The 14,675-nt window shown below is 47.4% G+C and overlaps 1 protein-coding gene across 8 annotated transcripts; it reads right to left on the bottom strand.

Moving 5' to 3' along the window:
- On the bottom strand, positions 1–14,479 carry LOC122387967 (luc7-like protein 3). Of its 8 annotated transcripts, XM_043378685.1 has the most exons (11): positions 14,376–14,409; positions 10,170–10,325; positions 9,097–9,267; positions 8,657–8,845; positions 8,157–8,414; positions 7,328–7,823; positions 7,189–7,285; positions 3,766–3,876; positions 3,255–3,532; positions 2,846–2,972; positions 1–440 (listed from the first exon to the last, which is right to left on the bottom strand). In XM_043378685.1, exons 2-10 carry the CDS (start codon positions 10,269–10,271, stop codon positions 2,860–2,862), a joined length of 1,815 nt encoding a protein of 604 aa, XP_043234620.1. In that variant the 5' UTR covers positions 10,272–10,325; positions 14,376–14,409; the 3' UTR covers positions 1–440; positions 2,846–2,859. The 8 variants fall into 8 exon arrangements, with proteins under 8 accessions (XP_043234620.1, XP_043234613.1, XP_043234614.1 ...); XM_043378678.1 differs by lacking the exon at positions 14,376–14,409 and adding an exon at positions 14,420–14,479 and having other exon boundaries at positions 7,189–7,823; XM_043378679.1 differs by having other exon boundaries at positions 7,189–7,823; positions 14,386–14,475.
- Between the last annotated feature and the right edge of the window lie 196 nt (positions 14,480–14,675).

The following is a 14,675-nucleotide window of genomic DNA, read 5'->3' as shown; positions in this document are numbered from 1 at the left end:
TGTATTTAAACCCGTGTATTTTTTGAACCTATGACTGAATATACGATTCAACTTAACGTTAACATCGAACAACTGGCAAAAAGAGCGCCAAAGATGAGGAAACATGGTGATGACGGCTAACACACGATCACATCTGTTCACACAATCTACTAACATGACGGAATTATCCCAATTCATCCGTGGATTCCTCGTTGTGGGAATTCAAATAATGAAACCGCCTGCAAACGAAGGCCCCGACACGGACGTGCCACAATGACTACACAGATACGACCGCCCAAGCACGTGGTGTCCCCAAATGTTCCCACCAACCGGTGAGATGATGGAGCTCTCCTGGGCGCCCGCAGCGCCGCGCCGCGGCCAACAGGAGAACTTGAGCTTGGCCGCCTGCCGGTAGACGTCTCTCAGCTTACCTGGAGAGGCTCCGCCGCGCCGCCCCACCGCTGGAAAAATGCAGCACCCAGTCTAAATTGTGCACCCCACAGGGACAGACCTTGCTAATTCACACACGTCCGGGACACGGGGGAGGCTGTCAGTCCACTTGATCTGTTTTAAAACGTCCACTGAATGTGTAGACCAGCGACCGACTTTTTCTGTGGTTTATCAAAGGCTATGACAGAAGGCAGAGCTGTGTACCAGCAAGCAAGATCAGCGAGCTGGAGTATTCAGAGACAGCCTCCCTCGCGATCACTGACGTCTACCGCCACCTCATGAGCTATCTGGAGGTGAGGGACGAAGAAACAGCGGTGGCGGTGCGCCTAATCACTGCATCGGACCCGTCATCTGATAGGCTTAGGGAATAGCGGGACGTAAAATTTCTTTGGATTGAGGATAAAAGTCATAATTTGCTCCCCTGTGTGATGCCGAAAATCGGAGACAACTTTGATAAGTGATGGCTGTTATAATTTCATTGTGGAGTAAAATATGGGGATATTCCCATGTCAAAAAGCGATATAATTAAAATTTCGCCATTTCGTTTGCCACCAGTTTGAATGCCAAAGCAGGAGCGGTATCAGATGATGATAACCATAAATATGATTGCGATCAGAACCGAGCAGCATTTGGGCGCGCACCACCGCTGTTACAGCTCAAGATCACACCTTTTCCACGCCACTCTGCGGGCTTCGAGAGAACTCGAGAGGTCTAAGAGCGCCCCGAGAGCCAGCCAGGGATGGTGTCACCTGTAAGGGGTGTCCTGGCGGACCTCGTGCCGCGGCACTCCAGCTCGGCTGCTCCTGAAAGGTGCGGCTGCCCCTCGGATTCCCGCGGGGCTGTCGTGTCCAGGGCTGTCTAGATCTGTGGTCGTCATCGGAACGTCTCACTTTCTTTTGTCTTACAGTCGGTCTAAGGAGTGTGTATGTTTTGAGGGCGACTAAATACCAGTTGGTTGTTCTTAATTGGCAACGTTTAGGAGTTGACAGTAATGTAAAATAACTTTAAACAGTTTAAACCATTGGTTGCCAACCACAAAATTGAAAGGAGCACAGCTGTTGTCATCGACCACGGCTGAAGGTTTTGTACAAAAAGGAGTGTCATGAAGAGAACTAACTACAATGAAACCGAAAAAGCTCGGAGCGAACAAGCCTAACGTGCGTATCTGGTACCAAAAGCCAAGAGGCTTCCCAGACACCATGATATAACTGTAACGTTTAACAGTGAAAAGTGTTCTCTACTCTAAACCTTAGTTGCAGGTAGGTTAGTAGCCTTTGGCGAGTATTGTAATAAAAGGGTAAATAACCGTGGATGAATATGCATTTGGTGCATTAAACGTCATAATAAGAAAACAAATGTATAATAATCTGGATGTTGAAAGATAGTAAACAATGTCGTGATGACTGATTTTTAGTAAATTGCAGTTCTAAATCACGACTTTCTGGTGCAAAATCAATTGATGGCTACCGATTTGCAAGTGACCGTTTTACGTTAGACCTCGATCCCCGATTGTGTCCCTGTATCCCGGGTCACGGGTGTGGTCTGGGGTTGGACTGACCTCTTTTTAAGCAGGGGACTAACCTCGGATTGTGCCCGTGACGCCGCCGGTGTTACCGTCACACTCTCTCTCTCAGTCTCTGTTAACGCAGCTCTCGCGCGCGCACCGCACGGCGGGCGCGGTACCTATTACCGACTGAGTCACCGTACGACCGGTCAGAGTACATCAGAGACAAAACAGCAGCAAAGTAAGCGATCGACGGTCATTGGACGCTCATACAGAGAAATAAGGACAATAGTGGACTGACACACACACACACACCTGTGAGGACCAGACTGCAGCATTCACCATCGCACAGAGGACAAAATGGCAACCGATAAAGAAGTAAGCTGTAAAAATCAACACCCCTACACCAAGGTTCTTAAAACGAAAATGCTGCACGCTCCTCAAGATCCTTTACAAGTCGACATTTTCGAAAAGTATCAACAGTCAACACAATATAAAAAACAATCATAGCAAAAAATCACAACACTGATACCAACAGGCAACTGTAGAAACAAGCTATAATTCCTCCGAAACAAGAGTACCACACAGATCTTTAACCTCCTATTAGCTCCTGAGTCCTGATACAACACAATAACCATGATAAACACAGCAGAAGTAACACAAGTCACAAACCCGATTCCACACTGCGTAACACCTCCTCTCAATCAGCGTCTGTAAAAGACAGAACCACCCTTCAACCGCCTCCACGCCCGCCTCATCCTCGTCGAACCATCCAGTTCCTCCTCCTGCTCTGCCCCGCGGCTGCTCCCGCTCCCGCCCCGCCCCCTCTCACCTGCTTCTGGTTCCCCTGTGAACGGTACAGCGCCTCTCTCGTGTCAGGTCAGCCAGGGCGGCGGCCGGCGCGGTGCTTACCTGTCCTCGGCTCGTCACTCGTCACCTGGGCTGGCGGAGACGGGCGGAGCGGCGGCGGCGGCGGCGGCTCCGGCTCCGGCTCCGGCGGCGGGATCACTCGCGGCGGTGGGGCTCTGGGCTCCATCGGCTGCGGGGGACGGGGGAGGGGGTCAGGAGCTGGCAGCGGTAGAAACGCACACGAGCCAGAACACTCTCACTCCTGACTTGAAATATATCTCTTGAATACTCGCATTGGTGATAAATAAACATGCATGCGTTTCGCTGAAATCACAAAAAAGTTGCAAAAGCTTTGAAGCACAATTATTGCGAGCTTAGAAATGCGATGCATTACTAAATATCAATGCATCATCGGCTTAGCGACAAGGTTGCTCTAACCAGCGCTTAACGAAAAAGTTGCCATCATCCTTACATTTGTGCGACTCGCCGTTCTGATCCATGGGCTCGTCCTTGCTGTCCGCCTCTCGCCTTCGCTTCGAGTCCGGCTCCTGCGAAGAGCGCTTGTCTCCCGATGCTCGCCGCTCTCGAGATCCGTCTCGGTCCCGGGATCTCCGCTTCTCCTTGGAGTCACGCCTTTCCTTGGAGTCACGCCTCTCCTTCGAGTCACGCCTGTCTTTGGAGTCACGCCTGTCCTTGGAGTCCCGTCTGTCCTTCGAGTCCCGTCTCTCCTTAGAACGTCTGGGACTTCGGCTGAAATCGGAGGATGCGTTTCACAGATACATCGCAAGTACAAGACCGATAGACGACTTATTATTTCTCACAAAACCTACGATTACCTGAAGTTATCTCAATCATCTTTAAGCAAAAGCATGAATGAGCCATCAAATGTTTAGCTACTGGCACTAATCTATAAAAATCATGCCGCAATATCAACCACCGCCACCGCGAGACTCAGTGCCGGCGCTCCCAGAAATGATCCCCACCTTCGCTCGCGACTGGAGCGCCGCGACGATCGGTGGCTCCTCTCGCGGCTCCTGCGCCGCTCCCGGCTCTTGCTGCGGCTCCGGCGCCGCTCCCGGCTCCGGCTGCGGCTCCTGGAACGAAGCAAACGGAGTCATGGACGCCACAGACGAAATGCAAACGAAGAGCGCCCACAAAAACTGCACGTCGCTGGACGAGCGCTGGGTAGGGGGGAGCATGAATTCTCAAATCTCAACCCCTTCCTAAAAAAAAACAGCACTTTTTTCAATATGTCACTCATATTACGCATTCGCAGGTCATCAATCGCAGATTTATAATTGTCATTGATATCAACATTGATCTTTTTGTAGGGCAAATTTTCTGATAATTTACTTTGGAAAACACCGGTCATGCAATAACACACAACTAATTAAGGGTGCGTTTCACGCGTAACGCTATGAGAAACGTTTTTCGTAAATATCTAGAGCATCGTTGCTTCGATTGCCTTCGTTTTTGGATATGTTATGAAGAACGTTAACCTCGTCATCACAGAGTGGTTACTGTTGTTCTGGCATCCACATATACTGAGCAATTGAGACAAACATATTGCAAAATCAAAATTTCAAACGAATAGAACTCAATAACGGATTGTCGTACGACTGTGATGTTTGCAGTTTTTGACTGACGAAACCAAGGAAAACATTTCCTAGCAAGCCTTTTTTCAAATTTTGTACTATGTTTTGCATGATACAATTTTCATCTTGCAGAGCATTGCATAAAAGCCCTGACAACAATTTCAAAAATGTGGCTGCTAGGAATCATAAAGACATCGATTCTCTACACAATCCTGTATAGAGAATCATCATTGCATGCATCACTATACAGTTCTATTCATTTGAAAGTCATTGCACAGCTAGTTCATAAAATCGCCGAGAGATGTCTCTGGCTGTATGGCCCGCGCGTTTCGACGGTCCCCTCGGCTCGTCACTCAGCGGCGTTTGTTGACACAGTGTCACACCCATTAGTTACGGCGCTCCGCTGGCCTTCGGCCGCCGTCGAGGTACTCTGAACCCAACCCTCCCCGCTAAGTCTCGCCGTGACCAGACGGGTCGGAGACTCATCCCACGATCTATCCATGAGCGGCGCCCAGCCAGGCGTCTCCTATCGCGCGCCTCTCACTCTTGATCGGGAGTACGCCGGGAAGAGCTTGTGAGAAACTGACAACTTTGAAAGATGTCACAAGTTTGTGTGAGTGGTAGGTATTACGAACAGCGAACAGGTATATTTTGACAATAGGTATTTGACCTGACCTGGGCAGTCGGTAGACGGTACTGAACATAGGTAATGAAAATAACCAGCAATATCTACAAATTCCATGGAGACATAGACCCTAAGTGACGTGAGACCAAATATCAGTTCGATTGTTATGTCAAAACCCTCGCCTTGGCAGGGTATTTTTCATACCCCTCCCCCGGCGTTTCGTTCGAAACTAAGCGTCGTAGCTCGCTTCGCAACAAAGAGCAGTCGATTGCTCTCAACGCGTACCTACTCGCGATTGGTGGTATATCTTTTTACCCTAATTCAATATTTGACCCAGTTTTGGCAGGTCAAAGGTCAAATTTCGGGGAAAGCTGCAATTGTCCAAATTACTTAGCCAATATTGGCGAATCTATGAAAGATAGCGACATGAAACCTTCATGGCCGTGTTTCTCAACGAATTAGCAACAAAATGATAATGATAAATAATTGATTACATTTCAGCCAAAATAGCGTCTCTGGAGATAGGACTCGGGATGGTATCTACTGTAGCTCTGAAGCGGTTACAAAATGAAAAAAGTGTTTTTTAAAGCATATGCGATAATCCGGCACTATACAGTAGTGTAGCTCATGCTGATAGCTCATGCAATACCCCAAGTTTCGAGCATCTAGGATATACCTGAACTGGGTGACCTAAACTTCTGAGACCGGGGTTCCACAATTTCACACACGATTGCGATGAGAAATTGGTGTATGATAAGCTATGCCAAGTTTCGCGGCGCTTATACGGGCAAAAAAACTTGCAAGTTTGACCAAAGAACGCCCCACTTCCCCAAGCGCGGATTAACCCTCGCCCGTAAACGGTGTTTTGCCACCTTCGCCCATGCAGGGGGGGGGCGACCCCCCCCCCCTGGCGTTTGAAAACGGAGCGTCGTAGAGCTTAGCGGAAAAGACCAACAGATTGCTCTCAACGAGATCTCGCGATTGGTGGTATATGTTTTGGTCCTAGGTCAACATTTGACCTACTTATGACCGGTCAAAGGTCAAATTTTCGGAAAAATCTAACTTTTTCAGATTTCCGCGGCGATTGCGGCAAAACGGTAAGAGATATCGACTTGAAACCTTCACTATCGTGATCCTTGATCAATTCTCTATCGTTTGGTGTGTATTTCGATGTCATAACTCTAAAAATGATGCGTTGGGAGCATCGGAAGTCTGCAAGGTCATTTGTGCATTGGGTCACGTCAGGCGTGTGACGTCACTGACCTGACCCTGACCCAAAATGAACTACAAGAAACAACCGACGATGCCTGAAATGGATAGCAAATTCGAATTCAGGGCATAAAAATACCCCGAAAAGGCATACAAGTGCAAGAAGTCATTACAGGTCAACCGAGGTCACTGACCTGACCTTGACCTTTAGTAACCTTGAAAAGGTCAACGGACATTGTGCCAATGTCAAATCAGCCAGTTATGATTCTAAAACAATCCATCAGTGTGTCAGGTCAGTCGGCATTTATACCAATGTGAAGCAATCTCCAACTTAGCGTAAATCTGGCCGGAGGTTGTTCCCTTTATGACGTCATAACTCCGTGACCTGACATGACCTTGACAAAAAAAAAATACCAAAAGTTGCGCAAAGGATGCCCCATAGGGTACTGAAAATTTGAGCAGGCTATCTGAAACGGTTCGGCGTGTAGCTAAGAAAAACCTCAGGGGGGGGTGCACCCCCCCCCCTACATGGGCGAGGGTTAATGAAGCTATCACTATGAATGTGACTGAAGCTCCTTTCCTGTACCTCATTCTGTTAGCCCTTTCATTTTTCCGGTCTTTCCCTATCCGTGTGTGTCCGCGTGGGTTCTGCCCAATGTTATTCGACTGAGAGCATGACATCTGGTCCTTTCCGCCCGGCCTGACCGGCGCGGCGGACCCGTGCCACTCCTCCCCGAACTCCCGGGGCGCGGATTGGGAGGGGCTCTCCGCTAACAGATGGATGGACAGGGGAAATGTGATACTTGTCCTACGACAACAAACCGGCGTTCAGCGCTAGGGCCATCTACTGGTCTAGAAACGTATCTCTATGTCGGCAAGATCCTCGCCAGGTGGTGTAAAGGTCGCGTGAAACGCACCCTTAAGTAGGACGTACTGAAATCATTGGCGATAATAGGTGGCAGTGCCATAGCTCCTACCTGTGCTTGCTGCGACGATCCTTGTCCCTGTCGCGATCCCGGTCGCGACTTTTCCCATCACGATCCCGGTCGCGACTTTTTCTGTCGCGATCGCGACTTTTTCTGTCGCGATCGCGACTTTTTCTGTCGCGATCGCGACTCTTTCCATCACGATCCCTGTCGCGACTTCTTCTATCCCGATCGCGACTTTTTCCATCGCGATCCCTGTCGCGACTTTTCCCATCACGATCCCGGTCACGACTTTTTCTATCGCGATCGCGGTCCCTGCTTCTGTCCCGCCGGCGGTCTCTACTGCGGTCTCTACTGCGGTCTCGCCGGTCCCGGTCCCGATCGCGGCTCCTGTGACTTCTATCGCGATCACGATCGCGGTCGCGGTCTCGGTCTCTGTCACTGCCGCGACTTCGCGCACGGTCCCGGTCCCGACTTCGATCTCTTGTGCGATCACGATCGCGATCACGGTCTCTGTCGCGATCTTTGCCGCGGCTACGCTCTCGGTCTCGGTCCTTGTCGCGACTTTTTCCGCGACTCTTCTCTCGCTCCAGCCTTTTCTTCTCCTCCTCTTCCTGTTTCCGTCGTTCTTCCCGCTCCTTTTCTCGTTTGGCCTCGCGCTCTTGCTTCTCTCTCAGCCGAAAATCCTGGGAAGACAGCACAGAAGTGTCACAAAAGGAAAGTGTTTAAATTTGGAAGCCCTTCATAAAAAAACACTGCAGTGAAGAGTTAGCTATAAAACACACTTCGTAGGGGGAAGAGGTGGCAACGCGCGCCCTTATCTCTACCTGTCAAACTCAGAACTGAAAACAAAAGAAACTAATGGACAAGGCCATCTAAAGAAGGTACAGTCACTCGCCCGCCAACCAATCAGACAAAGATCCTGAGTGACGTCCTGAGGCCCCGTTAGGATGTCATCAAAAGTGGAGTGACATGGGCCTGCTAATGGATATGTCGGTGTCCAACACACGGCCACTCACGCGCAGTTCGTCGACGGCGTCTCGCAGTTTGGCGTATCCCATGTGCATTTTGCCGGTGAGGTGGTCGTCGATACGCTGCTGGGCGTCGCCGACGATCAGGAACGAGCCGCAGATGTCACACACCTGCATCTGCTTCTCCTGTGAGGCGGCCATTTCGGCCGCCTGGTGCCACACCGAGCCCTCATTGGCGCGACGCAGCTGATCGCGCTCGTCCTTGAGCTTGTCGCACAGCTTCATAATGCCCTGGGCCTCCTCCACCTGTGTGCCAGGGAGCAGATGTCAGAAATCAGCGACGGTTACTGCATGATGCATGCGCTTCAATATCGCAGAGGTACCCATATCATAACCAGCCTTCTAGTTCTAAAAACGATGCACATATGTTCGAGCGTTTTATGTTGTTTGATTTATGGTCAAGTCTTAGGTACACATGGCCAAAATGTGCGATTAACTCCACCTCACCCCTAGGATCACTTTCATTACTCGCTATATCTCGCACAGACCTGGCCCTTGCATCCGAGTTCCTCAGCCTCCTCCACGAGTTTGTTGATTTTCGTGGTCAGCATCTGGATCTTCTCCTCGTGTCGGCTGAACTGCGGTGGTACCAGTGAGGCCAGTTTGCGGTCGTTGGGCTGCAGCTCCAGGCGCTGGCGCTGCTTCTGGATCTTCTTCTCCACTTCATTCAGCATTGACTGCAACAAGAATAAGCATACCTATTGAAGGGATTCGACATTCCACAAAACACAAAATTATAGTTACAAATTGTGACAGCAATATTCAATGCGAAGAACTTGATAACAATATATGCATATTAAAAACACAGTAGGAAGAAAATAAAGTAGTTTTTGCTTATCACCAGCGAATTATCAATAGAAAAACACAATTCTAACGAATAAAATTTGTCTATTTCAAACAACCTGTGGTTACATTCGCCTGCAATTACCTGGGCAAAACGGTTGAACTCGTCCTCGTAGGGCTGTCGTTTGAACGCCGGCAGTTTGTCAAACTCTGCTTTGACGTCATCATCGTGGAGCCCTCCGCACGAGCCAAGGTCGGCCTTGGTGTTCGTGAAGAGATCATGTGGACACAGCTTTGCCAGGAACATATGGCACATCTGGGGACAGAGTGATGATATGACATACATCAACGTTGAACCTTTAAATTCGTTGTTTAAAAGGAAAGACGGTACCTCCCCTAAAAATACCTACATTACCTTTTCCTACGTTCCTCTGCACAAAATGAAATGGAAGCTGCATTTTACATGGATTTTTTTTACACATTTCTAATGATGACACAGACGACGAGACAGCGTCCGTCGCCATCTACACCCAGAGAAAATCTAGACGTCACATAAACCGAACAAAAGAGCGAGCCGTCAAATAAACCCACTGAGTCAGCCCACTTCGCTGAGCTCAATCAACGACTCGTCGCTGGAAACAGTTCGCCAGTCCCAACTGAAGACTCGGAGTCGGCGCCCGTCGGACTGGGAGTGCCGAGGGACTGCCAGGCTCGGACGAGTGACACGCTCAGGGATGTGTCTCGAAGGGGCGAGGTATGTGTCCCGGGGGCGGTGGGCGGGGACGAGGGGCGGGTCCCGGGACCAGTGGGCTGGACCGCCATTCAAAGGTCAGCAGTATTGCATGTGACCTATGGTGCTAAGATAAACCATAAAGACATAATTTGCTAGACGCTAGTATGAACATAATTCCATATGTCACTCCACATAAACACCATTCCACAACTATAGTAGAGGTTGGGGATTAATTGCTTGACCAACATGCTCAGATGGCTAAAAAAGGAGTGACAAAGAAAAAAGATTACTTCTTTTTACCAGGGATGCCCAATGACTCCCAAACATCACATGGCCATGTTTTTTTTTTAAATTCCAAAGTTGATAAATTTTGAAAATTTAAAAAAAATCTAACGTCAAGTATGTTCCTTCACTAAAATTGAAACTGTTCCAACAGAGGAGCAACCTCTGCCCATCTATCCTTTCACTGAAATGGCAGCACTTACCTCTGGTGAGTCCCATGTTAGCTTCTTTTCCTGTTCATTTGGCATCAGGTTTCGACTCCTTCCCATCAGCTCATTGAGCAGTTTGGCAGCATAGTCAGTCATGTTGACAACCTTTAAGACTAACTATAGAATTATTCAGCTTATTTCTTGACAATCCTGAAATGTAAGAAAAACAGTGACTTGAAAAGACACATACATGAGTCCCATGCCAAACATCTTCATCCATTAAAGCAAACAATGACAGAAGATTCTTTTTTCTATCATATGACAAATATACTATGGATGCTGGTTTTTCACCATTCAGCCAGAGTTGAAAAAGTCCATACCCTACACTGGGCATCCCAGCCCCAGGACATCTTTCATGAGCCAAAATTCAGTGCAAATAATTTTGCTCCAAATATATGGCATAATTTGCAGTGTAAGACATTGGTTACTTAAGGCTCACTAATTCACTAGTGCCTTTAACCTTTTATAATGTCTAAGTAAATACACATACTTATGGGTTATCTGTCATAAACAGTAAGAAGTTTGGCAACAAATAAAAGGAGACTTGGTAAAAGGCAGGTTGAACAAGAATGATTTTATGTAGAAGTTCTTTAAAATGGAGAGGACAACACACAGTCAGTACATGGATACTAGTTCATAAATATGCTACATTTGGCTTGGGTACCTATGCCAGGCATTGCTTGTTCAGCACATCCCCTTGCCATTCCCGATTGCCACATTTTGAATCTGCCAGCGATTACAGTGGAATCTGAAAACAGGGCGTCTGGGTCGATTTGGTCAAGGATCTTGAAATTCATTTGATCTAATCATGTAACAATTAGGCTGTTAAGTGTTAAAGGCACCAAGACCTGGAGAATGTCCCAATAATCACATGGCTAAAAATTCCCTCTGGGGCCATGTTTACATTTCCACCATGATTACCTGGTTGAAGTAGTTAGGGTATTAGTAAGTCTGGCATTCCAGGAAGATGCCAGATTGGGAGGATGGAAATGTTATAGACCAAAACAAACCGGTATTCTTATAGCAGGCGTCTCACATGCTGCCACCGGTTTGGGAAAAGTCGCTAGATTCGTCAGGACTCAGGTCTAGAGATGTTTCTACCAATTCGCTATATAGGGTAATTACATAGCGGTGATTTAAAAAACGGCGTCAGTTTTTTTTTCTGAGGGGGCAGGGAGGGGGGTACAACAGATAACTTGTTTCCCGGGAACGCCTGATCGGAGTCAGGCTTGCAAGGCCGCGTTGGAAAGCGTTCGAGTAGGTAAGCCTAATGGCTAATAAGTAACGCGAATTATCATCGGATACGGGATACTGGGGGAGGGGTGCGTGGGGGGATTGCCTCTTGACCGATAGCTCGGGAACGGCTGATCGGAGCCAGGCTTGCACAAGGCGACGTTGGAAAGCGGTCGTGTAGACAAGCCTAATTAGTAATGCAGACTAACATCGGGATACTGGGGGGGGGGTCTGCGTGGGGGGGGGGGTTGCCCCCTGACCGATAGCTGGGGAACGGCTGATCGGAGCCAGGCTTGCCAATTGCCCCCCTGACCGATAGCTCGGGAACGGCTGATCGGAGCCACGCATGCAATGCAGCGTTGGAAAGTGTTCGAGTAGACAATCCTAATTAGTACCGCCCCCCCCCCCTCCCCCCCCACGCGACCCTCCCCCTAGTATCCCGATGATAATTTGCATTACCGTAAAATGGGGTGTTAAGGGACAGTGGGGTGATAAGGGACAGTTGCGTGGGAAAAACTTTGAGTCATATTATGTTCCTAATTTGAGAAGGTTAAATAAAAACTTGAGTGTGGTAGTTGACACTGTTTTGTTCTCGACTATAGGACAAAATGTCATGGTTTTTCATGCAAGTGATTTGGTTCAAAAATGGTTTTGAAAATCATGCTACATTTTCTTAAAATTGAAACATCTCCAAAACTCTGTGTGTACCACATAAACTGGTAGGTGTACAGGGAAAATGAATGCATAGGTGTATTGTCACATGTATTGCTCATGTTTCCTGAAAAACTTATACAAATCCACTGATTCATTCATCATCCTCTTCCTCTTTTCTGGACACATGCATATTTTGAGATGGATGTGGGGTGCTAAGGGACAGGGAAGAAAAAACAAAAAATAATATCTAAATATAATTTCATAAACTTTTCTTTCAGTGGGCATGGAAAACACCAAATTCCACATAAAATGTTGGCAAGCTCATGCTTTTATCTCTAACACATCTTAACTTATATCACAAAACACCTCAAAACTCCCTATCACTCTCTTTTACAATGATTGATCAATGAAGACTGATGTAGTTAAATGTGATGTCATCATAAAAAGGCCAAAACAAAGAGGGCAACATAATGACAAGTGACTAGCTTCAAAATGGGTTTTTTGTTGATAACAGAAGGGTACTTTTTGGTTCTGTTAACCTTATAATTAGCACATTTCCAGAAGCATAAACTGCATAGCATGTAATTGGCTAAAAAGGCCATTAGTGGTGAATGAACCTGACTTAGTTTGTCACAGAATATGCAAAACATTTCAATAAATAAATTGTGTGCCCTTTCACACCCCAATTGTGGGCATTTGATGACCATTTCTTGGAATAATATAGGTGTCCCTTATCACCCCACATTGGGGTGCTAAGGGACAGTAATGAAAAATAATAAAAAATAATATGCAGGGATATATTTTAAAAACTTTAATGTAGCAGGTATGTAAAGCACCAAATTCCACATAAAATGCTGACAGTTTGATGCTTCTACCTCCAACCCTTCTTGAGTTATATAACAAAACATCTCAAAACTGTCCCTTAACACCCCATTTTACGGTACTAATTAGGCTTGTCTACTCGACCGCTTTCCAACGCCACCTTGCATCCCTGGCTCCGATCAGCCGTTTCCGAGCTACCGGTCAAGGGGCAATCCCCCACGCACCCCCCCCCCAGCATCCCGATGATAATTTGCATTACTAATTAGGATTGTCTACTCGGACGCTTTCCGACGCCGCATTGCAAGCCTGGCTCTGATCAGCCGTTCCCGAGCTATCGGTCAGGGGGGGGGGGGCACCCCCCCCCCAGTATCCCGATGTTAGTCTGCATTACTAATTAGGCTTGTCTACTCAACCGCTTTCCAACGTCGCCTTGCAAGCCTGGCTCCGATTAGCCGTTCCCGAGCTATCGGTCAAGGGGCAATCCCCCCACGCACCCCCCCCCAGCTTCCCGATGATAATTTGCATTACTAATTAGGCTTGTCTACTCGACCGCTTTCCAACGTCGCCTTGCAAGCCTAGCTCCGATCAGCCGTTCCCGAGCTATTGGTCAAGGGGCAATCCCCCACGCACCCCCCCCCCCCCACCTCCCCCAGTATCCGATGATAATTCGCATTACTAATTAGCCATTAGGCTTGTCTACTCGAACGCTTTCCAACGCGGCCTTGCAAGCCTGACTCCGATCAGGCGTTCCCGGGAAGCAAGTTATCTGTTGTACCCCCCTTGCCCCCCCAGAAAAACTGACTCCGTTTGAGAAATCACCGCTATGTAATTACCCTATATTGATATATCGAATTGGTAGAAATATCTCTAGACCTGACGAATCTAGCGACTTTTCCCAAACCGGTGGCAGCATGTGAGACGCCTGCTATAAGAATACCAACAAACCTAAACTTACCTGACCTAACCTTACCTACAAACCTACAACCTACAATTTACAAACCTACAACATACCCTACAAAACCTTCAACCTACAACGGTATCTGGCATCTTCCTGGGATGATGATGATGATGAATTGAGGTTTTTGGGCGCCCGGACTACAGTGGTCATCAGTGCCCATCATCTTCCTGGGATGCCAGGCTTACTTCAACTTAAGCCATAGTTTGAGTTAGTGCGAGAAAGAGACAATGAGCCCATTAGCACTGGCCGTAACATGGTGTTTCTAACAAGTCTCTACTTCACATATTCTTCGATGGTTTCGATTCAGTGCTCTTCGTGTCGTTTTACGAGATAATTTTGTAAACTGCAAAGTGTCATTATTTCAATTTCCGGCACAGCTTGAGCTCAAGCTAGGGATCCGCAACAAGCCCCACGTAGAGTAGACGCGGCTTGTATTTCATACTAAATGCCGTCAGACTATAAAGAATAATCAACAAAAACCCTCACAATCTATTTGTATGATGCAAATTTCAATTTAATAATAAATTCTGAACATTCATTCACTTGTATCTTGCTAGTTGTTGCTAGTATTCACAACATTTTAAGGAGAAATCACGAGCCAAATAGCGCACGCTTGCGGCGCTTTCGCTTATCACTTGTTTAAAGTGGTGTAGAAATTTGCAGTGAATTTGTCGATGATATTTTAGTGGTTTTCTGCAGTTTTTGCACCTTAAAACATCAATCTTCAATCAGTTTTGGCTTTAGACCTTTTCGAAACAAATTTGTTTTTAACATAATTGCGATATATGTTTTTTCGGTAGAATATATAATGTTGTTCAGCAGTATAATTATCC

Source organism: Amphibalanus amphitrite, unplaced genomic scaffold (assembly GCF_019059575.1).
Source record: "Amphibalanus amphitrite isolate SeventyFive unplaced genomic scaffold, NRLGWU_Aamphi_draft 000304F_arrow, whole genome shotgun sequence".
Classification (NCBI taxonomy): Eukaryota; Metazoa; Arthropoda; class Thecostraca; order Balanomorpha; family Balanidae; genus Amphibalanus; species Amphibalanus amphitrite.
This window is presented reverse-complemented; position numbering and strand designations above follow the sequence as displayed.

What these genes read in the sequence shown, in the direction of transcription:
- LOC122387967 (XM_043378678.1), bottom strand. Translation starts at nt 10,271, where the DNA reads ATGACTGACTATGCTGCCAAACTGCTCAATGAGCTGATGGGAAGGAGT. An exon ending in ACGCCGTCGACGAACTGCGC is followed by an intron (nt 7,824 to 8,156) that starts GTGAGTGGCCGT and finishes CTGTCTTCCCAG; the next exon opens with GATTTTCGGCTGAGAGAGAA. An exon ending in GAACGGCGAGTCGCACAAAT is followed by an intron (nt 2,973 to 3,254) that starts GTAAGGATGATG and finishes CGTCCCCCGCAG; the next exon opens with CCGATGGAGCCCAGAGCCCC.